At 38.5% G+C, this 24,893-nt stretch overlaps 1 protein-coding gene and 1 long non-coding RNA gene across 20 annotated transcripts in view; both read right to left on the bottom strand.

The window, feature by feature from the left end:
• Positions 1–2,029: 2,029 nt before the first annotated feature.
• Positions 2,030–24,893, bottom strand: part of GCNT1 (glucosaminyl (N-acetyl) transferase 1) — a 41,241-nt gene continuing 18,377 nt past the window's right edge. For 11 of the 19 annotated variants that reach the window (XM_085007299.1, XM_085007840.1, XM_021065067.2 and 8 more), the window contains one exon: positions 4,205–7,028. In XM_085007299.1, the coding sequence (XP_084863425.1) occupies positions 5,599–7,028 (1,430 nt within the window). In that variant the 3' untranslated portion in view covers positions 4,205–5,598. 19 annotated transcript variants of the gene reach the window in all.
• On the bottom strand, positions 12,076–16,870 carry LOC146407067 (uncharacterized). Its single transcript, XR_014823040.1, has 2 exons — positions 15,189–16,870; positions 12,076–13,637 (listed from the first exon to the last, which is right to left on the bottom strand). It is a non-coding gene; the product is annotated as an uncharacterized LOC146407067 (long non-coding RNA).

The raw sequence follows: 24,893 nt of genomic DNA, 5'->3' as shown, positions 1-24,893 counted from the left end.
TCTGGAGGAGACAGTTTGGGGGGGTGGGGGGATGTGCTTAGGTTATGGGATGGAAATCCTATGAAATTGGATTGTGATGATCATTAAACAACTACAGATGTGATAAATTCATTAAGTAATAAAAAAATTAAAATTAAAATTAAAAAAAGTTTTTTGTTTGTTTTTTCAAAGTAAGCATTAGTTTCTTAGCTACTCTTAAAGGTAGTGGAGTCTTCCCATGAAATGCACAAAAATCTGTAGTTAAACCATCTCCTCCTGCACCCAAATTGCTCATCCAAGTGACTCCTGTGTTACCCATTTGAGTATCTTCCTGTCCTTCTCCTGCCGGGGAACATGTTTTGTGTTGGCATGCAGCTGAAAGAATCAGACCATCCTCACCTACAAAGCACTTAATATTTATCTTATTGAAGAAAACAAAGTGTCATATATTGTTAAGATCTAGAGGCAAAAGGAGCTGCTGCCAATCTGAGCAGTGAGGGATCTTGAAGCTGGGTTGACTGCACTCTTTGGGACTGGTTCAGTGATTCTTGCGGCCAGTGCTGCAAAAAGTTCTCTCCACCCAGGGTATGCAACTGGATTACTTTAGAGGGTTACCCAGAGTATAAGTCCGGGGACACACTGAAAAGCCCCCAAGCAAAACCTTAAATGCTGTGGGTAAAAGACGGATGCTCCAGAAAAGCAAGGCTCCCTCCCCCCACAACCCACCAAGTAGAGGCTGGGGGTAAGGAATCTTAATGAGACTCCCTAGGGCAAACCATATGTGGGAAAGGCGCCAAATAAATGTTTGGCGAGCAACAATTTTATAGAGCTGGAAGAAGTGTTCTCAAATACCAAGATGTGATATTTCAGGGAAATTCTGAATGCTCCTTTCTGTTCAGAATCTTGTTTTTAACATAATTGAGATCACATTATATGTAGTGTTCCAGTTGTTTACTCTATTGAACCTACAGTGATTTTTCCATGGCATTAGGTGTACTATAAAAATATTCCATGATACCCCATCACATATTTTTTTAAGTCCATAATTATTCCTTTCTCACTGGGGACTTATGTATTTTTACATTTCACCATAAATAAGGATATGACAAACACTGGATTTAAATGTGGATCCAGATCCCTGGTTAATACCCTAGGGTATTTTCCAAGAAGTGAATTACTGATGAAAGAATTTGAATGTTTTCAGACTCTTCATGTTAGGTTTTAACATTCCTGCCTGCAGTATGAACTTGGGAAAAACCAATTTTTGCATATCTGGCAATGTGCAAATTTATAAGTAACTTGAGGATAAGATTCCTTGACTTTCAACTTGGACAATCCTATCCTCAGCACAAATGAAAATAGCTTTTCTGTCCCAATAGTTGTGTCTCATTTCCAGGTTGCATCTTGTTACATACAAAAATACTGAATCAATATTCTGATAACAAGGTCCAAAAACTTTAAGTACATACCAAATCTTCAATGAGCATGTTTATAAAGGATATGTAAAGTTCTTGAGCTTTCTAGAAAGGTCTGAGTTTAATCAATTGTGCCTCTTTGTAGAATCCATTTCATTTAAAATGGGGTTAAAGAGTACCCAGAAGAAAAAAAAAGAAGAAAAAGAAGAGCACCCAGAAGAGTTTACCAGATTAGGTGAGCAGGCACTCAACACTTGGGTGGAAGGGGGACTTCCCTTTTCCCTCAGGTGTGCCTTCTACATTCAAACAGCAGCAAGTTACAAATCCTGTTAATACTTGTGGCCACTGTCCTTCAGGAGACATGAGCTGAAGCTAGTAATGCCCAGAAAGCAATACTGGCTATTAAATTGCATTCTTCCGCCGTCCCCTGTCCAAGTCTTTTCTGCATAACCATGTTACATGCTTTGCCATTGCCATATTCTTTTTTCTGACATTTCTGCCTCAAGAATTAATCTTATGTTTGAACCACCACTCAAACAAGACACCTGTTGGTTACAACAATCACATCCAACTACTAAATTTAACACTGGGGTGCTGGTAGCTAACAAATAAGAATGGCTTTTGGAGACAAAGCATTGGTTTCTGAAGAGCTGACTTTAATGGTTTTATGACTCATTCCACATGCATTCAGTCATGCTCGTATTCAAGAGAGCACAACTACAGTAAGCACGCTTGCATTTACTCATTTCTGTTAACCATGATGAGGAACGATTTTTATTTTTTTAGGCCAAAAAAAGTCCAGTTCAATTGACTCTATAGATGAAATGAAGTAAAACATGGCTCACTCACCACCTCCAAATGACTAGAAAAGAAAATCCACTTATGTTAAGGGAGTCATACTTGTTGAATGACAAAAATACATGTTTAGAAACAATAGTGTCCCACATTTTCAAGGCTGAGTGGCTGTTTACCATGATCTGGGAGGGGCCTAAGTAACTGCCTATAAAAAAAGAATCATCTTTCTTAACTCTTGTCCTTAATAAATAATATGTGAATCCTAATCAGTACTTCACTAACTAGACTCATTCCATCACAAAATCGCAGTTTCTGCATGTTTAAGAATTTATCGGAGAAAATGATTTCTAATGATTCCCAATAAAAAACCTTAAATGACAGTAAAACAAAATTAGTGTTTAATAACTGACATACAGGAAGCAATTTAAATAATTTATCTTTTCCGAAGAACTTCCGACATTTTTTTTTCTTTTTGAGGCCACACCTGTGGCATATGGAAACTTCCCAGCTAGGGGTGGAAAGTGAGCTGCAGCTGCCAGCCTACACCACAGCAATGCTGGCTCTGAACCACATCTGCAACCTATGCCACAGCTCAGAGCAATGCCAGATCCTTAACCTACTGAGGGAGGCCATGGTTCGAACCTACATCCTCACAGACACTATGTCAGGTTCTTAACCCACTGAGCCAAAATAGATATTGCAGAACTTATATTTTTGCTTTTCCTGAATGTTATATGGTTTTCCTTTAGAAACTAACTTCTTGTTTCTTCAAATTGCTTGTCCAACAAGTGTGATTTCATTTATTTTAAGTTATGTTGAAAAAATAAAATTAAGAGTCCTAATGGCTACATAATGCCTGTAACAGCTATTAGCAATAGGGTAACATTTCAAGACATTTCAACAAGTGCCATTCTAGAAAGATGAGGTGCCACAGCTACATAAAAGATGCTGAGTCCAGTTGTAGCATGGGGTTTGAGGAAATGGATTCTAAAATCTTATTTTTAGGAGTTCCCCCCACTTTGGCACAGTGGGTTAATGATCCAGCTTGTCTCTGTACAGGCAGTTGTGACACAGGCCTGGAAACTTCCATGTGCCACAGGTACAGCCAAAAAAGAAAGAAAAAGTTATATGGTGTTCACTGTACTATTAACTTTCCTGTAAATGTGCAAATATTCAACATAAAAAATGAAACAATGTTTATAATATTTAAGACACCATGAATGAAGTGGAAAACACGCACACACACACGCACATACGACACAGACCCAGAGTATGTCATTGAAAATTACTGGATTTAGAGTTTAAGGGAAAAAAAAAAAAAAAAGCCTAACTTACAGGTAAAATCTCTCTTCTAAAATAGAGCAGGGGAAGGAGTTCCCTTGTGGCTCAGTGGGTTAAAGAGCTGGCATTACCACTGGAGCAGCTGGGGTTGCTACTGTGGCACAGGTTTAGTCCTGGGCCTGGGAACTTCTACATGCCACAGATGCAGCTGAAATAATAAAAAATTTAAATTTAAAAAATAGAGCAGAGGAAAATATGTGACAAGTATTAAAAGAACAAATTGGCTTAGAAGCCAACAGAAACTAAACATTATGCATATAATACTCTCGCTGACATTCTCTCTTGAATTTTCAAAGCAAGTATGTTTTTCTTGGTCCAACATTGGCTGCCATGTTAAATCATGCAAACCATAGCAAGCCACTGATTGCACGTTTACAAATTACAAAGTTTCCAAAAACGTGAAATTGTCAATCAGGAGTGCCAGTATACCAAACATCTCCATAAAATAAAAACATCTCCAAACTCTGATGAATAAAAAATGTTTTCTCAGTTGAACACCTGAAAACTGGCTAATCTTATGAATTTACTGTATAACATTTAAGTTGACTAAGTTTTAAGAATAAAATACATGGATTTGATTCCTATTCAAAGTCTCAGCTAAATGATAAAGCTTCCCCTTTCCTATTAGATCTTTGGCTGAATGGTATCAGTTTAGCAAAAAAGAAAGTTGAGGCTTTTTTTTTTTTTAATCTTCATTTACTTTGAGATATGAAACAGCACAACTGCAACCTCAAATCATCTGTCTTTTGCTGAAAAGTAGAGTAAAAACCACATACTGAGAATGGTATCAATATTGAACCAATCTACTCCAAACCTAATGTTCCCTTTAGGATTCCCAGGCACAATTTTCCCCTCCTAGTAAGTTCTGTGGTTTTCAACACTCATCAGAGGCTTCAGAAATTGCCCACCTATGACTCCTCCTCCCCTCTGCCATACCTACACTTCACCACATCTTAGTTCGCCAGACTAATTACTGCCAATCGGATCACATTAAAAGAATCGAGGCTGTAATACTATGAACATGGGGCAACATGAAAACAAGTTTATATACAGCTTGGAGCAGGGTCTGGGGAGACTGGAGGAGGAGGGAGACAAATATTTGAAAAACTTGAAGGTTACTCTGCAGATACTCTAATAAACAAAGATACCTTAACTTTTTTTTTTTTTTTTTGTCTTTTTGCCATTTCTTGGGCCGCTTCCCATGGCATATGGAGGTTCCCAGGCTAGGGGTTGAATCGGAGCTGTAGCCGCCAGCCTATGCTAGAGCCACAGCAACGCAGGATCCGAGCCACGTCTGCGACCTATGCCACAGCTCACGGCAACGCCGGATCGTTAACCCACTGAGCAAGGGCAGGGATCGAACCCGCAACCTCATGGTTCCTAGTAGGATTCGTTAACCACTGAACCACAACGGGAACTCCACCTTAACTTTTTAAATAACCTAAGATGATTTAGATGACTCGTAGAATCAACTAAACTAGGAACTGTCTCTCTTTTTTGCTTTTAAAAATACACGTACATTGTTAAAAGCAAAAATGAGAAATACATTCAATCAAGCCCATTTTTTCAAGTTCCCTGAGATAGCATATACAGATACAGGACACAGAGCAATGTTACAGCAGAAAGTACATCACTTACAAAGATCATTTAAAGTCAAACTTCTCTTTCAACAGACACAACCTACAAGATAAATTACATCCTTACTATTGGTTGTTGGTAAAAATTTATTAAAATCTGGAAAACCATAATATTGAAAGCTCTCCAAGTAATTTTGGCACAGGTCAAATCTTAGGGTTTTGTTAAGTCCCTGAGCGCTTTTAACAAGCTAGAGGGCATTTAGCCTTTTCTCCAGCCACTTGGGGCACCTCTCCCCACAATGCCTTGCAACCTGCCCTGGGCATTCATTAGTTCTAAGTCAAGGCTTAGGGCTACTACCTTTCTAACACACCGTGCTCTGCAGAAACTCTATAGCTTCCCTAGCATGGAGAGCTTGATTCTGTAGGCAAAGGAATCAAATGTGGTACATCTCATGCAGCCTGGTTATTTCTAAAATCACATACAACAACGGTCAGTGTTTTAACGCCTCCAGTGCTTTATGTCTCAGATGCTCGTCCAAACACTGGATGGCGAAGAGGTCGATGTCTGTGTCGAACTTGTTGGCAAACAAGTGATGTGTGCGCAGCAGCCAGTTCAAGTCACCGGCTCCGAAAACGCACACAGAGCGCACGTGGATGCCGCTGCACGGTGGGTAGGGGGCGCCCTTGGAAACGTCGCCTTCAAAGTACTGCCACTTGACAAACCTTGCAATCGAATGCATGTCAGACATGTCGTACTTGTGGCTTAAGGACAGTGAGCCTGGGACTTCTGGGATCCTTTGAATAGTGGCCCAGAGATACTCATCTGGGCTGTATGTGTCTTTTGCCCACTCCATAAACTTCTGGATTTTTTCATTCTCCAGCACATACTCCACATAACTCCTACTGACCACGAAATAGGCACTGCCTGAAAACAAAGGGGTCTCAAGAGGAGGATGTGTTTTGTCGGTCCCCATGTTTGTCAGCTTTCCATTCACAACTGTGTAATGTTTTTTCCACCGTTCTTTTTTGTTGGATGGCATTCTTTCAGTTTCAAGGTTGCTCCCACCCTTTAGCAGCTTGAGCATCCTGACAATTTCCAGGTTGGTTTTAATAGGGAAATCCATACCGCAGAGATTTATCAAGTACTTCCAGTCTGCATTCATCTGGTAGAGGTCCTGCATGCAGTTGAGGTCAGCCTGAACCCGGCTCCATGATGCATACACCACACTCTCCAGTTGACTGGCCACAAAGACATTACTGAAGCAGGATGCAATACCAATCACTGCGGCCAGAAAGGATTCCTCTGATTTTTTGTCCACGTGAATGCAATAGAAATTCTGAGGCATATAGATGGCCCTCAGGAGTCTGTCAAGCATTTCAATTTTGTGATGAACCACTATAGAATATGCTATTGGAAATTCTGCCTCTTCTTTACTAAGCGGTTCTGTAATATATTTGCGCTTCTTGATGAAAGAAGGGCAATCAGCAGTCATGTTTATGTAGTCATAGGCTGTCCATCGAGGGCGCTCTCTAAATTTCACTGTTAGTATCTCAAGCTTTACCTTTTGGATTTCATCTACATCACCCTGTAGAACTTTGGTGCAATTAATACTACTACTAGGATTCTCTTCAACCAGCTCCAAATGTCCAATATTTACAAATTCAGGCTTTTGATGAATTTTCAAAACAGAGAAGGTGACTAGGGAAAAAATAAAAAATAAGAAGTAGTATTTAGTGGGATAAGAAAAAAGTCTCCTCTTCCAGAACTTCCTCAGCATTGCAACATCAATCAGGGATTTGGCTTTATCAAGGGCTGGCTTCCAGGCTTCAAGAAGTAATGATTTCCCTTCTGTCGTGGCCTGGAGATTTGTCAGTTTGCATTTATTGGAAGTGTAAAGACATCTTGAGATGGAGAATAGCACTAAAAGAAAAATAGAAAGGATACATATATATAAATACAGTCTTTCACGTCATCTTCTCAGGTTCAAAAACTGTCCTCTTTGCTATAACGGAAGACTTCAAGGCAAAAAAAAAAAAAAAAAAAAAAAGGTGTGTCAATCAAAGGAAAGGAAGCAGTGTTAGAGGAAAGCCATAGTTTCTAGTATTAATGTCAGATTGTTTAATGTAAGGATGTGCTAGAATATCCTACAGTCAACATTTTACCTGTCAGGTATAGTGAGGTGCCAAACACAGCTGAAGACCTAGGCTATCATTATTGAATTTTCCATAGCTAGTGAGACTTTGATTGTATGCCAGTGCTAATTAACGCTCCTTGCCTTGAAATCATAACTAAGCTGGGTTCCTTCTAACACATCCATTAATATCCACCAGTTCATGTCAGCAGCCCCAAATATTTGAAGAGATCAGATCCATTCTGCTCTTCGCCAATTTAGGATTGGGGGTGCACTTAAGGAGACATTCATAAATAGCTGTGGCTTCTAAGAATCTCTGAAGGAAGAGCAGGTCAACTGGATTTTCAAACTGAACCATGAAGGCTCAGGTGATAACAGGTCAGATTTGGGACTGTTTTGGGTTGACCTCACTTTGTTCAGTTCCATACTGGGCACCACAGGAAGAGAAGATATACACAATCCAAAATACAGAGACAGCTTTACATTTCCTGCATTGGTATATAACAGGTTATAATAATTAGGCTTTGCTGCAAGACAGCACTGGTATACAAATGGTAATTTATGAAAGACCCTTTGTTTATATTCAAATTTCAGGAACCTAAGACACACTTATTATGTAAAATGTTTCCAAATATGCAAATAATGTTTTGTTTTCAAAAGTCAATTTTATTACTTGGCAATTGGTTCTAACAAAGAAAGTCATTTACCATCAATTGTTTCAAAATCAGATTTATAGAGATTTGAAAAGCTTTTAACACCAGAATTAACACTAGAGATTTTAAATATTTAATTAGCACGTACATTGTGAATACTAATAACACAAATAAAAATAAATAAATGACCATCAGTACTATAGATTAATGTTACAGAAAATAAGATTTTTTACCATTTAAAAATCAAGAAAAGTCTGGGTCGTTTAATTATCTGGTTCTAGGTAACATTCTGTGCCTTTGTAGAGTGCTTCTCATGTAGTCAGGTTTTGTAAATGTACCCGACATCCAGCAATGCTGTTATGTCCCAGGAGTCTTTTTTTTTAAAAAAAGTGCAACAAAAAGAAAATTGTGTGACGGGATCTATATGCTCACCTAAGTATACACACACACTCAGAAACATATTTGCAAACTAAATTCACATGTTCACTTTTTTCTTTAAAAATGATGGCTGGTCATATTTTTTTTTTCCTCAAAATGATGGCTGGTTTATTTCTCTCTTCTCTCCAGTCTTTTGTTTGTTTGTTATTCTATATTTGTGTACTGCTAAAAGTTTGAAGACATCCTGCAACTTAGGTTGAACTTTTTCTAAAGACAAACTCTTAGTTCAACTTAGGTTGAACTTTTTCAAAGAAAACTTTGAAAACTCTTTCAAAGAAAACTCTTCCTGGTGGCTCAGAGGTTAAGAATCCAGAGTTGTAACTGCTGTGGCTCTGGTTACTGCTGTGGTGTGGATTTGATCCCTGGCTTGTGAAAATTCCTCATGCTGCGGGTGTGGCAAAAAAGAAAAGAAAAGAAAATCCAAAAGTGTTTTCCAAAGTGTATACCAAGGAACAGTTTAATGATCCTACAATAAGTGGAAAATCCAACAGGCCCTATACTGCTGTGAAGATTCCTAATGCTCAGTAGCCAATTAAAGACAATCGTGCAATTGAATTAGCTGCTATTTCATCTTCTTCCAGCTATCTTGTCTACCACCTCACTCCAAACCTCTACTGGGAAGCAACCATTGGAAGATTCTGCTAAAATACTCAAGCATTTTAACCATTAAAACATCAGATCCCTGGAGTTACCATTGTGCCGCAGCAGAAACTAATCTGACTAGAATCCATGAGGATGCAGGTTTGATCCCTGGCCTCACTCAGTGGGTCGGGATCTAGAGATGCCGTGAGCTATGGTGTAGGTCACAGATGCAGCTCAGATCCCAAGTTGCTGTGGCTGTGGCACAGTCTGGAAGCTCTAGCTCCTATGCGACCCCTAGTCTGGGAACTTCTGTACCTACCAGTGCAGCCCTAAAAAACAAAACCAAAACCAAAATAAACAAAAAAACTTATCAGATCATTATGAAACATTATGCCCTTAAGAAATTTCTGCTTAAGGCATTTAAACAAATCTCTGTCTAAACTGCTAATCAACTTCTAGGCTAACTGAACAGAGACTTAACAGTTGCCTCATGCAACAAAGAATACAGAGTTAGAAAATTAACCCAGGCAGGTCACTAAACAAGTAACAACAACAACAAACTCTGGGCACAGCAGAGGCAGAGTTATGATTTCTAGAGTTGATACATTATTAATTGTTCACTTTCAAGAAAAAAATTACAAGGCATGTAAAGAAACATGAAAGTCTGGCCCATACACAGGAAAAGGGCCGTCAATAAAAACTGTCTCTGAAGAAGCCCAAGTGTTGGACTTAACAACACATAGACTTTCAGTCAGCTATTATAGATATGTTCAAAGAACTAAAGAACTAGGAGTTCCTACTGTGGCTCAGCGAGTTAAGGACCTGACATCTCTGTGAGGTTGTGGGTTCTATCCCTGGCCTCACTCAGAGAGTTAAGGATCCAGTATTGCTGCAAGCTGTGGCACAGGCCACAGATGCATCTCAGATCCAGATCTGGTGTTGCTGTGATTGTGGTATAGGCCTCAAGGCAGCTCCAATTCAACCCCTAACCCAGGAACTTCCATATGCAGTAGGTGCAGCCATAAAAAAGAGAAAATACAAAAAAAAAAAAAAAAGAAGAACCTAAGGACTAAATGAAACTATGAGAATGATATTTAACCAAATTGATAATTTCAATAAAGAAACCAATTATTTTCAAAAAATAAATCAAACTGATTGTATTGAAATCGAATTGAAAAACTGACTAGAGGTGCTCAAAAGCAGGTATGAACTGAAAAAAAAAAAAAAATGAGTGGAACTGAGGACAGGTCAAATGAGAGGATCCAGACTGAGGTACAACAGGGAAAAAGATTTAAGAAAGATGAACAGAGCTTCAGAGACCTGTGGGAAACTATTAAGCATAACAACAAATGCATGACGAGGGTGTCTACAATGAAGGCTGGGGGGAGTATGAGAGGGGAATAAGGGAGTTGTGCATTTGTGAGCATGGGAGGATTGGAGAAAAAATCTTAACAATGGCAGAAAGCTTCCCAAATTTTACTTTGTTTTATGGAAGTATACTTGATTTACAATATTACTTTTGGGTGTACAACATAGTGATTCCATGTTTTTATAAATTATACTCAAAGTAATTATGGCTATATTTCCCTGTGCTATACAATATATCCATGTTGCTTATTTATTTTATATTTAGTAGTTAACAACTCTTGCTCCCTTACCCCTATTTTGTCTCTCCTTCCCTGCTCTCTCCCCACTAGTAACCACCAGTATGTTCTGTTTTGTTACATAGATTCATTTGATTTTCTAGATCAGCATATAACTGATAACAGAGTATTTGTCTTTCTCTGACTTACTTCATTAAGCAGAATACTCTCTGGGTCCATCCACATTGTTGCAAATGGCAGACTTTCATTATTTTTTTATGGCTAAGTAATATTTCTCTGTGTGTGTTGTGTGTGATTATGTGTAATATCTTCTTTATCCATTCATCTGTTGATGGATAATTTAAGTTGCTTCCATATCTTGGTTATTGTAAATAATGCTTCTATGAACATTGGGGTGCACGTATCATTTCGAATTAGCATTTTTGTTTTCTTCTGAGATACGCCCAGCAGTGGAACAGCTAGATCATACAGTAGTTCTATTTTTAGTTTTTGAAGAAACTCCATGAATGTTCTCCACAGTGGCTGCACCAGCAGTGTATGAGAGATCCTTTTCTCCACATCCTCATCAACAGTTGTTATTTGCTGACTTTTTGATGACAGCCATTTTGACATATTTGAGGTGATATGGCAATGTGGTTTTGATCTGTGATTCTCTGATGGTTAGAGATGTTAAGCATTTTTTCATATGGCACCTGGCCATTTATATATCTTTGGGAAAGTGTCTACTCGTGTCTTCTGCCCATTTTTTGATTGTTTTTTTATATTGAGTAAAATAAGTGTTCACATATTTTAGATAATAACCTTTTATTGGTTATATCATTTGCGAATATTTTCTCCATTCAGTAGGTTGTCTTTTTGTTTTGTCCAATGCTTTCCTTTGCTGTGGAAAGAGCTTTTAATTTAATTAGGTCCGATTATTTATTTTTGCTTTTATTTCTTTTGCCTTAAGAGACAGTGCCAAAAAAAAAATACTACTATGATTTATGTCAAAGAGGGTTCTGCCTATCTTCTCTTCCAGGAGTTTTATGGTTTCAGGCCTTCCATTTAGGCCTTTAAACTACTTTGAGTTTATTTTTGTATATGGTATAAAGAAATATTCTAGTAGCTGTCCAGTTTTCCCAACACCACTTATTGAAGAGATTGTCTTTTTTTCCATTGTATATTCTTCCCTCCTCTGTTATAGGTGAAATGACCACAAGTGTGTGGGCTTAAATTTCTGGGCTTTCTATTCTGTTCCATTGATCTATGTGTCTGTTTTTGTGCCTATACCATGCTTCTTTGATTACCATAGCTTTACAATATATTCTGAGTTCAGGGAGCATATCTCCATTAAAAAATTGAAAAATGATTGAAACTTCCCAAATTTGACTTTAAAAAAATGAATCTGCACATTCAAGAGGCTCAGTGAGCTTCAAGTATACAAAATAGGACCATCAATTTGGCAGACAATTTGGCAGTTTCTTAAAAGCTAAACATAGGCTAACCAATCACCCTAGCAATCACACTCCTAGCCATTTACCCAAACTGAACATGTACATGAACATAAAAACAGGCATGTGAATGTTTATAGTGGTTTTATTCATAACTGTCAAAAACAAGAATCAAACAATATAATCAACAAGTGAATGGATAAGCAAATCGTAGTACATCCATAAAATAGACTATTATTCAGTGATTAAAAAAAAATGAGCTACCAAGTCATGAAAAGACATAGACATTTAAATGCATACTGCTAAGTAAAAGAAGTCTATCTGAAAAGGCTATATACTATATGAGTTCCACTATATTAAATATCCTGGAAAAGTAAAAACTATAGAAACAATAAAAGAGCAGGGTTTGCTAGGGGTCTGGAGGAAGGAACAGATGATAAAGTACAGAACAAGGCATTTTTTAGACTGTTGAAACTATTCTGTAGGATACTATAATGGTGGTTAAAGGATATTATGCATTTGTCAAAATGCAGAGAACTGTACAACACAAAGACTGGCCCCTCTTAATTACAAGTAATTAATAATGTATCAATAGTGTTTTTAATCAACTATAACATGTACCACACTTGTGCAAGACACTAATAATACGAAAAACAGTGTAAGCAGGTTTATGGGAACTCTTCTCTCTGTAATTTTTCTGTAAACTTAAAATTGCTCTAAAAATAGTCTATTAAAATTAAAAAAAATCAATCTACTCATTCAAGAAGTTCAGTGAATTCCAAGGATAATAAACTGAAAGAAATTCATATCTATATATTTCTCAGTTAAACTGTTGAAAGACAATTTGAAAATGGCAAGAGGAGTTCCAGTGGTGACCCAGTGGTAACAAACCCAACCAGTATCCATGAGGATGCAGCTTCAACACCTAGCCTCACTCAGTGGGTTAAGGATCCGGCATTGCCGTGAGCTGTAGTGTAGGTCATGGATGCAGCCTGGATCCCTCATTGCTGTGGCTGTGGCGTAGGCTGGAACCTACAGCTTCAATTGATTCCCTAGCCTGTGAACTTCTATATGCTCCAAGTGTGACCCTAAAAGAGCAAAAAAAAAAAAAAAAAAAAAAAAAAAAGGGAAAAAGAAAGAAAATGGCAAGAGAAAAGTGATATATAAGGGGTCCAAAAAATTAGTTACAGCCTCAAATCAGAAACAGTGGATAACAGAAGGTCATGAAGAACATATTCAATGTACAGAAATGAAAAAGACTCAACCAAGAATCCTATAATCAGCAAAATCATCATTAAAAAACAATGAGATAGTGTATGGCAGAAATTGACAACAATGTAAATCGAATATACTTTAAAAAATTTTTAAATGAGAAATTAAGACATTTCTAGATAAATGAGAACTGAGAATTCATCACTGGCAAGCCTGCCCCAAAGAAATACTAAATTGAATCTTTCAGGATAAAATGACAAGATGCTAGTTAGCAACTCAAATTCTCGTGAAGACGTAAAATACAGCTATAAAATATTTACCCAAGAAATATTATTTTCTATGAACTAAATTTTAGGAATGAAATTAGAAACCAACAATAAAAGAAATTTTGAGAAATTGACAAATATGTGGAAATTAAACTATACACTCCTAAATAACCAAAGGGTCAAAGAAGAAATCACTAGGCAAATCAGAAAATACTTTGATAGAAATTACATGAAAATAAAAATAAACTTATAGGATGTAGCAAAAGCTGTGTTTGAGAGAAATATGTATCTGTAAACACCTACTTTTTTTTTTTGCTATTTCTTGGGCCGCTCCCGCGGCATATGGAGGTTTCCAGGCTAGGGGTTGAATTGGAGCTGTAGCCACCAGCCTACGCCAGAGCCACAGCAACGCGGGATCTGAGCCGCATCTGCAACCTACACCACAGCTCACGGCAACGCTGGATCGTTAACCCACTGAGCAAGGGCAGGGATCGAACCCGCAGCCTCATGGTTCCTAGTCGGATTCGTTAACCACTGCGCCACGACGGGAACTCTAACACCTACATTTTCAAAAGATTTCAAATCAGGAGTTTCCATCATGGTGCAGCTAAACGGAACCCAACTAGGAACCATGAGGTTGCAAGGTTCGAACCCTGGCCTCCCTCAGTAGTTAAGGTTCTGGTGTTGCCATGAGCTGCAGTGTGGGTCACAGACATGGCTCAGATCCTGCACTGCTGTGGCTGTGGCATAGGCCGGCAGCTGTAGCTTCGATTGGACCCCTAGCCTAGGAACCTCCATATGCTTTTTTAGGGTGCAGCCCTAAAAAAGCCCCCCCCCCCAAAAAAAAAAAAAGATTTCAATAATCTAATATCCTACCTTAACAAGGAACAAAGAGTACAAACTAAACCCAAAGCAAACAGCAGCAGCAGCAGCAGCAGCAGCAGCAGCAGCAGACGACGACGAAGAAGAAGAAATACCAGCAAATGAAATCCAGCAACATACAAAAAAGGATTTCATGCCAGGACCACATGGGTTTTAGATTAGGAATGCAAAATTGGTTTAGCATATAAAAGTCAATGTAATACATCCTATGAATTAAGGATCTGGCATGTTACTGCAGCGGCCCAGGTCACTAGTGTGGCACAGGTTCAACCCCTGAGCTGGGGGGCTTCCACAAGCTGCAGGTGCAGAAGAAAAAAAAAAAATAATAATAGAATAAACGTCAAATACTCCACGATCATCACAATAGATACAGAAAAAAGCACTTTACAAAATCTAACACCATTTCATGATAAAATAAACTAGGAGTAATAGGGAATTTCCTCAACCTGATAAAGCCATCTATGAAAAATGCACAGCTAACATCACACCTTAACGGTAAAAGACTAGATTCTTCTCCCTATGATCAGGAATAAGATATCCACTCTTATTACTTCTATTACACTGTACTGGAGGATCTAGGCAAGGCAATTAGGTGAAAAAAAGAAAAGCTATAAAGTTTGAAATGAAAGAAGTAAAACTATCTCTGCTTATAGGTGATAAAGTCTTTTATAGAAAATCGTATGGGATTCACACACATACACAATTTAGAATAAATGAATTTAACAAGTGCAAGATGTAAGATCACTATACAAAAAGCACCTGTATTTCCATATAACAATAAACAATCCAAAACTAAAATGAAGGAAATAATTCAATTTATAATAGCATCAAAAAGAATAAAATAACTCAAACAACTCAACCAAAAAAAGTACAAAACCTGACTGTTGGAGTTCCTGTCGTGGCGCAGTGGAACCAAATCCAACTAGCAACCATGAGGTTGTGGGTTCAATCCCTGACCTTGCTCAGTGGATTAAGGTTCTGGTGTTGCCATGAGCTGCAGTGTAGGTTGCAGATGATGTTTGGATCTGGCGTTGCTGTGCTGTGGCGTAGGCTGGTGGTTACAACTCTGATTTGACCCCTAGCCTGGGATCCTCCATGTGCGCAAGTGTGGCCCTAAAAAGACCAAAAAAAAAAAAAAAACCCTGACTGTTGAAAACTACAATTCATTGAAAAAAAAATTTAAGATAATAAATGGAAAGACATTCTATGTTCATAAATTGAATTAACATCGTACAGATGACAATACATCTAATAATTAAGCAATAAATTTCCTATCAAATTTTAATTGTCTTTTTTAGCAAAAATTGACAATTCAATCCTCAAATTCATGTGGAAATATAGCGGATCCATAAGAGCCAAAACAATCTTGAAAAAGAACAAAGCCAATGAGGAGTTTATTTACTAGGGAATCCAACCAGGACATGATAAAAAGAATCATGCTGCTTATTTATATCAGGCATTCTCCCAAACATTCAAAGGAGACAGACTATGCACAGGAAAAAGAACACTGATAATAATATTCTTAGAGAAATAAGAAAAGATATTGCACTCAATTAATCATTACGTGAGGCAATTACATTGTTTGAAAACTGGCAAAATAATACTACCATTCCACAGGTTCTTCTGAAAGCTGATCTTATCACTCCCCAATCAAGAAGTAGTCAGTGTCCTTCCCCTTGAATTTGGACAATCTTACATTTACACTGACCAGTGGAGTTTGGCAGAAGTAACACTATGTGACCACTAAGGCCAGTCATATAAAACAATGTAGTTTCTCTCTGGTTGTATTGGAAAATTTGCTCTCCAGAAGCTCCTTTTCAGAGAAAGGTCCCTTCTCATGCTGTAAGAAGTCACACAGAGAGGCCACACATAGGTACCCACGTCAACAGTTCCAGCCAAACCCAGTTTTCAATTCATCCCAGTCCACAAGCCAGCCATGTAGGTGAGGAAGCCACTGGATGACTCCAGCCCTTGGTCACTCAAGTATTAACGGAATTCCTGACTCACAGAAGGTATGAGCAAAAAATAAGATGGCAATGTTTTATGTTACCATGGGTGGCTTGCCTCAGTTATGACTGGAACAAACAAGAAATCACATAAATAGAACACTAGGCAAATTAAAAAGCTCTTTTAAGAATTAATGACACAACAGCAAAAACTGAAACACTCAATAGAAGCATTGGAAAATAAAGTTGAGAAAAACTCTCAGGGAGTTGAGCAAATAGGCAAACCAACTGATGGAAATTGAAAGAAAAAAATATAGTAATTCAGAGAACCAGACCAGGAGATTCACCATCTGAACTGGACCTCCAGAAAAAGAAAACAAAAAAATAGAAGTCATCAATTAAATAATTCAAGACTATACCTCAAAATAAAGGAGTGATTTCCAGATTGAAAGACCCTTGGAATACCAGCACAATGGGTGAAAACAGAGCCACACCAAGACATTCTTATTAATTATGAAATGTCAGAACATGGGAAAAAGAGTATCACATAGATCTCTAGAGAGGGAAGACAATAAACCACATGAAAAAGATTCAGAAGCAGAATGTCATAATACTCCTAAAAACCAACCAAAGAAGCCCGATGATAATGGATCAATGCCTCCAAAGTGCTAAAGAAAATTTAATTCCAGATGAGAATTTTTTTTTTTTTAAATCTTTTTGCCTTTTCTAGGGCCTCTCCTACGGCATATGGAGGTTCCCAGGCTATGCGTCTAATCGGAGCTGTAGCCACGGGCCTACACCAGAGCCACAGCAACACGGGATCCAAGCCGCATCTGTGACCCACACCACAGCTCGTGGCAATGCCAGATCCTTAACCCACTGAGCATGGGCAGGGATCGAACCCGCAACCTCATGGTTCCTAGTCGCATTTATTAACCACAGCACCACGACGGAAACTCCCAGATGAGAATTCTTAGGACCAGAAGAACTACCAAATAAATTAGGGGTAAAATAAACATATGTTTGATTTTAAGAAAGGCATGATTTCTAAACAGCTACCTTTATACATCTTTCTTCGGGAAGCTACTAGAGGCTGAGCTCCATCAAAGATACAGTATAAACCAAGAAAGAGGAAAACATTAGAAGCATAAAGGGTATCACAACACCAGATGGAAGCAAAGGAAAAACCAAGATGATAGCAAAGGAACATCCTAGGCTGTGTGTGTAGGCCAACAGACAAACATAGTAGATGGTCGAAGGCCCTGGGAGAGATGAAGATCAAGATAATGAGATAGATGGGCTAACTGATGGGAATAAGCATACTGAAAGCTGATTTAAACAACTGGCGGAGTTTGGGAGGTGAAGGAGAATCTATAATAACTACATTGAAAATAAAGCAAATGAAGGGGATTGGAGTGATAATTATTGACTCCAGAAACATCAGAGTCATGAAATGATGACAAAAGCAATCATTGTGTAGTCTATGGCTTATGTCAGGAGAGCATCAGTCTTAATAACAAGCACTGTTTTCTCACTCGAGATTCAATAAGACTGTATTAGGAGCACAGAGCAATGGGAGAGATGGGTGTTGAAAGACTGGGGTTGTATATTTGGCCCAGCATCACATAATTGGCCATGGGAAGTGTTTGGAATTACAATGTTGCTCCAAGCGAAATGACTCCTTATAATTTTATAATGCCACCAATTGCTCTTTGCCTTCAACAGCTCAAAATGGGGAGGATCTGATTGAAAAAAGTAATGTACAGATAAAGGGTACAATTTAGGGCAGGTTTATTCTCACAACGATAAATCGATGAGGAGAGGTACATAAGAGGTCCAAAACCCACCAAATACCAAATCTTGATTTCAGCTTGGAATAAGAAAGAAACACTGTAAGACTTCGCGGTGTAAAAAATAAATAAATAAATAAAAGCACGTACAATGCATTTCAAAATTAAAATCTGAAAAAAAAAGAGTGTATATATGTATAGCTGAACCACTTTGCTGTACAGCAGAAATAACACAACACTGTGAGAGTTCCTGTTGTTAAGAACCCAACATAGTGTCCGTAAGGATGCAGGTTTGATCCCTGGCCTCTTCAGTGGATTAAGAATCAGGCATTACTGCAATGACGCAAAAGAAATTCTAGGGTTACAGGAAAAAGAGATCCTAAAATATATAGGAGTCCTAGGAAAAAACCAGTCTTAAGTGAACCAAGTCAAATGGCTACAGAGGACATTTAAGATAAAAGAGAGATTCTCTGCTGTAAATCTGTAAGTGAATGAATTCTAAAGGGATTTGACAACTTACAGAGTTCAGAATTGAAAAAGTAAAATGTACATAGTCAGAAATATGTACATAAACTTAAGACATTACTTCTAGGGAAAACAGAAATGTGCAATTAAAAATTATGCTACTTAGGGAGTTCCCTTTGTGGCTCAGTGGTTAACAAAACCGACTAGCATCCATGAGGACTCGGGTTTGATACTTGGCCTCACTCATGTTGGTTAGGGATCCAGCGTTGCCATGAGCTGTGGTGTGGGTTGCAGATGCAGCTTGAATCCCACACTGTTATGGCTGTGGCATAGGCCAGCGGCTACAGCTCCAATTCGACCCCTAGCCTGGGAACATCCATATGCCCCCAGTGAGGCCCTAAAACAAACAAACAAAAACTATGCTACTTAGCTCAGTTTATGCTATTAGAGCTCAGCCTATACAAGGTCATAATATAAACAGAGTCTTGGTCTAACAAAAAATATGATAAGGCTCTTCCTCATGGGCTTGGCTGTTGACATGTGAGGAGTCTAAGTGGATACACTTATTTGCCAGCAACTTGACAATTTTCTCGCTCCAAACAAACTACATAAGATGTGTTTAGTTCCATTCAAGAAAAATTCCAGACAGAGCAATCTTTAAGTGAGAGCAGCAGACAATGGCCACTTATTTCCTGATCTGCAATTATTTTTCTTCTTTTTAGGGCTGCACCATAACATATGGAAGTTCCCAAGACAGGGGTCAAATTGGAATGGCAGCTGCCAGCCTATACCACAGCCACAGCAATGCCAGATGCCAGATCTGAGCCATGTCTTCGACCTACACCACAGCTCACAGCAACACTGTATCCTGAGCCAGGTCAGGGATCGAACCAACATCATCATGGATACTAACTAGTTGGGTTCTTAAACCCCTGAGTTACAAAAGAAACTCCCAAAACTATTTTCATAATAATACTACAAAAAAAAAAAAAATTACCTCAAAAAAGGAGTTCCCGTCGTGGCGCAGTGGTTAACGAATCCGACTAGGAACCATGAGCTTGCGGGTTCGGTCCCTGCCCTTGCTCAGTGGGTTAACGATCCAGCGTTGCCGTGAGCTGTGGTGTAGGTTGCAGACGCAGCTCGGATCCCGCGTTGCTGTGGCTCTGGTGTAGGCTGGTGGCTACAGCTCCGATTCAACCCCTAGCCTGGGAACCTCCATATGCCGCAGAAGCGGCCCAAGAAATGGCAAAAAGACAAAAAAAAAAGATAATAATAATAATAGGTTATCATCCACCTTTATTACTCCCATTTTCTTACTATTCATATACAGAGCAGTTTTCTAGAGGCTACCTAATATGTGATTTGTCATCAGAACAAGTATGAAAGCAATTATTTTTGAGTTTCTATTAAGCTGTTTTCTATTAAGCCAAGCATTAAAAGAGATTTGCAAAAATATAAAATGTATTACTCTTCTCATTAACTTTTATGAAAGGGTCTTTCATTAAAAATATTATAACATGCAAAGGGCTTTTCACTGTTATTTTTACATAAATAACATTTAACTTTTTCTCAATTTTAATTTCTAATAGGTAAATGCCAATAAATGTATCACACATAAAAAGCTCTTTGTGATCTTCAATAATTTTTAAGAGTATAAAACAAGTTTTCAGAGCCATTGGTTAGGAGGATGGGAAACAGGTCTGTGACGTGAACACACAGGGGGAGGATTTGGGATAAAAGAGAATTAAATCTTTAATATTAGAAAGTCAACAAGACGACTCAAACTGAAAAATCTAGGAACAGCATCAGCAGGCTATTAAAAGTCATAGAAATACAGGCTAAAAGAGATCTGCAAAGAGTTGAAAATGGTTACCTCTAGGGCTATATTGTCAATATGGTAGCCACTAGTCACATGCTCCTATTGACTGATTTAAATGTAGCTAGCTTAGCTGAGGAAATAAATTTAATTAATTAAAATTAAATTTTAAAACTTGAAAGAGTGTAAAGTATCTTTACATTAAATATAACTATTCTTGTGGTAAGACTCCATTGAACTTTGATGGCTATATTGTCTAAGATATTTCCATTGTATTATATAGCACAGGCGTCATTTTAATAACCTCAAACATTTTTATGCTGCATACCTATTAAAATGATAACATTTAGGATACACTAAGGTATATATAATGCCAAAATTAATTTTTTATGTCTCTTTTGCTTTGTTTTTTAACGCAGCTACTAAAACATTACATATAGCTCACATCGTATTTCTACTGGATAATGGGATTCTAAGGAACAGGAAGTTTTGGGAGCATTGAGAGAGGACTATTTTTTTAAAACTACAACTCTCTGTTGGGAGACAATTCTCCATAGATCCCTCACACTTCCGCACATCTTGCAAGTGAGGCACTAACTGCCCTTTTGTTGTTTTTTGTTTGTTTGTTTTGTTTTTGTTTTTGTTTTTTAAATGCTATTGGCAAATCAAACAGTCTTGAAAGATTCAGTGTTTTCCTTCCCAGCAAAGGGCAAGTGTGCTTACTATAGAGATAATAAAGATAACATATCTGGGAGCTAAAGAAAGGCACATTTACTGCCCACCATAAATGTTCAGGTTCCCTAAGCTTGTGGTTCCTTTCCTGTAATGCAACCCACTGCTTGAGCAGGTATTATCTGTCTCTGCTCATATTGCCCTGGGGGAACTAGGGCTTAGGGACCTACGACAAAAATGCCAATACTCTGCTACTATTATTGCTGTAGGTAGTAAAGTGTCCTTTGTCTTTGTACAGGAGTTTTATGCCTTCTGCCAGCATCCGTGAAAACTGTGATAGACTTGTTAGCTTTCAAGAAGCGTGAAATCTAAGACCTATGATAGTTCTTGGCACTTCTGTGGAAACATGTGCTTTTTCAAACAATGTGTAATTTGTAACTCTGCTTAAACAAATGGCTACATTTCCCTAGTCTTAAAGGTAGTGATAAAATTAAGACCTATCATGATAGCTAATCAGTTTTAAACATAACTAATATAAATCAATATTCTCAAGCCTTGGTAAGCAGAACAGTTATTATTTTCTTTCCTTCCATTTTTACCTTCTTTTCACATTTCTATGAACTGTTTAAATTCCATGTCAAAGCCTATTAAACAGTTATATAAAAACTTGGAGTTCCTGTTGTGGCACAGAGAAACGAATCTGACTAGGAACCATGAGGTTGCAGATTCGATCCCTGGCCTTGCTCAGTGGGTTAAGGATCCGACATTGCCGTGAGCTGTGGTGTGAGTCACAGACACAGCTTGGATCTGGCATTGCTGTGGCTCTGGCGTAGGCCGGCAGCCGCAGCTCTGATTAGATCCCTAGCCTGGGAACCTCCATGTGCCGTGTGTGTGGACCTAAAAAGACAAAAAAACAAAAGCAAACAAAAAACAGTTATATGAAAACTTAAAATACGTAGTAAACATGATTAGTGAAAGTCTCAATGACCTGTCCCTATTTTAATTTTATTTTTTATTTTATTTTATATTTTATTTTTTTTGTCTTTTTAGGGCCACACCCATGGCACATGGAGGGTCCCAAGCTAGGGGTCATATTAGAGCTGTAGCCACTGGCTTACACCACAGCAACACTGGATCTAAGCTGTGTCTGCGACCTACACCACACCTCAGGGCAACACCGGATCTCCAACCCACTGAGCAAGGCCAGGGATCAAACCTGTGTCCTCATGGATGCTAGTCAGATTCCTTTCCACTGAGCCACGACAGGAACTTCTGTCCCTATCTTTAAATTAGATGCTACTAAAACTAGGCTTCATCTGTGTGATCACCTACAAAAGAAAAACAAATAAAAGGTTCTCTATGCTTGAATTAATGGCATAAAAAGTTCTACAAAATTTTTTTTTCTTCACTTTTTACAGTACTAAGGAACAAAATGTCATTTAAATAACTTGTGCATCTCATTCATGTTTAGAAATAGTATTCATTCTTTGCAAGTGCTCCTCTGAGGAACAGCCAGGGACACAGGCAGCTGACGGCCTGAAAGAGGAACTAAAACCTCCCATTTCTGCCCACAGTCTTGGTAGGACCCATGAAATACACTCCAGTCTGCACTACAGAGAAGAAAGCTCTAAATCCATCTAAAGGAAAAGAAAGGGCCTAAGAAGGCTTCCTCAATTACAGCCTACCTGAATCTTGAAAAATGGGTAGGATGTAGATACTAGAAAAGAGAAAAGCACCCCTTGTTTCTATGCATGCTGACAGAGTAAAAGCCTGAAGCAAAGGAAGTGCAAAAGGAAGATTATGATGTGTAACAAAAGCAGTTTTTTAGAAAAGAGGAAGGTGAGTAAGAGGTAGTATCTGTTTACCACTCATGTTCCATAACCCTAGAGACCTCCTTTCATGTTATGACACAAAGTCTATTTCTCAGTTATGAACCACAGCAATGAATCGATTTTTAAGCACATCTGTGGAAATGAAGGCAAGATTTCAGTAAAGAAATCAGAAGAGTGATGATAAACAGGGGACACATACATGCCCCAAACGATGCAAGTAATCTCTCATAAGAAAAAGCCAGACACCTATAGTCAATCTTTAACAAAGGAGGCAAGAACATAAAACAGGGAAAAGACAGTCTTTTCAGCAAGCATTGCTGGGAAACCTGGACAGCTGCATACAAAGCAATGAAACCAGAACACACCCTCACACCATGCTCAAAAATAAACTCAAAATGGCTTAAAGACTCAAATATAAGGCAAGACACCATCAAACTCCTGGAAGAGAACATAGGCAAACCATTCTCTGACATCAACATTACCAATATTTTCTCAGGTCAGTCTCCCAAAGCAACAGAAATAAAAGCAAAAATAAACCAATGGGACCTAATCAAACTGACGAGCTTTTGCACAGCAAAGGAAACCATAAAGAAAACAAAAAGACAACTTACAGAATGGGAGAAAATAGTTTCAAAGGATACAATTGACAAGGGCTTAATCTCTAGAATATACAAGCAACTCATACAATTCAATAGCAAAAAAGCCAACAACCCAATGGAAAAATGGGCAAAAGACCTGAATAGACATTTTTCTAAGGAAGATGTACAGATGGCCAACAAGCACATGAAACAATGCTCAACATCAATGGTTATTAGAGAAATGCAAATCAAAGCTACCATGAGGTACCACCTCATACCAGTCAGCATGGCCATCATCAATAAATCCACAAATAACAAATGCTGGAGGGCATGTGGAGAAATGGGAACCCTCCTGCACTGCTGGTGGGAATGTAAGCTGGTACAACCACTATGAAGATCAGTATGGAGGTACTTTAGAAGACTATACATAGAACTACCATACGACCCAGCAATCCCACTCTTGGGCATATATCCGGACAAAACTTTCTTTGAAAGAGACACATGCACCCGCACATTCATTGCAGCTCTATTCACAATAGCCAAGACATGGAAACAACCCAATTGTCCATCGACAGACGACTGGATTAGGAAGATATGGTACATATACACAATGGAATACTACTCAACCATAAAAAAGTACAAAATGCTATTTGCAAAAACATGGATGGAACTAGAGACTCTACTGCTGAGTGAAGTAAGTCAGAAAGAGAAATTCAAATACCATATGATATCACTTATATCTGGAATCTAATATACGGCACAAATGAACCTTTCCACAGAAAAGAAAATCATGGACTTGCAGAATAGACTTGTGGTTGCCAAGGGGGAGGGGGAGGGAGTGGGGTGGTTGGGCAGCTTGGGGTTAATAGATGCAAATTATTGCCTTCGGAATGGATTAGCAATGAGATCCTGCTGCGTAGCACTGGGGACTATGTCTAGTCACTTATGATGGAGCATGATAATGTGAGAAAAAAGAATGTATACATGTATGTGTAACTGGGTCACCATGCTGTACAGTAGAAAAAAAAAATTGTATGGGGAAGTAACTATTACAAAAAATAATAATTAAAAAAAAAAAAAGAAAAGAAAAAGCCTTTCTCAGAGTTCCCATTGTGGCTCAGCAGTAACAAACCCAACTTGTATCCATCCAGCATTGGCCTCGCTCAGTGGGTTAAGGATCCAGCATTGCCATGAGCTGTGTTGTAGGTCGCAGATGTGGCTCAGATCCCATGTTGCTGTGGCTGTGGCATAGATGCGCAGCTGAAGCTCCAATTTGACTCCTAGCCGGGGACCCTCCATAAGCCACAGGTGGGGCCCTTAAAAAAGGAAGAAAGGAAGGAAAGAAGGAAGAAGCCCTTCTGAGAAGGAGCCCAGAAGGCTACACAGAAGTCCTGCATAGAAGCAGCAATCGTGGTGGCCTGGCTCCAGGGCTAGCTGTCCTCCCCTGGGATGGCTTCTCATCCATCAAATGAGCTTTGCTCATTAATC

This window comes from Sus scrofa, chromosome 1, assembly GCF_054392235.1.
Source record: "Sus scrofa isolate SSC_HxYL_T2T_F1_AM1 chromosome 1, Sscrofa_HxYL_maternal_Yorkshire_Landrace_v2.0, whole genome shotgun sequence".
Classification (NCBI taxonomy): Eukaryota; Metazoa; Chordata; class Mammalia; order Artiodactyla; family Suidae; genus Sus; species Sus scrofa.
Note: the sequence above shows the minus strand (reverse complement) of the source record. Positions and strands in the feature narration are given on the sequence as shown.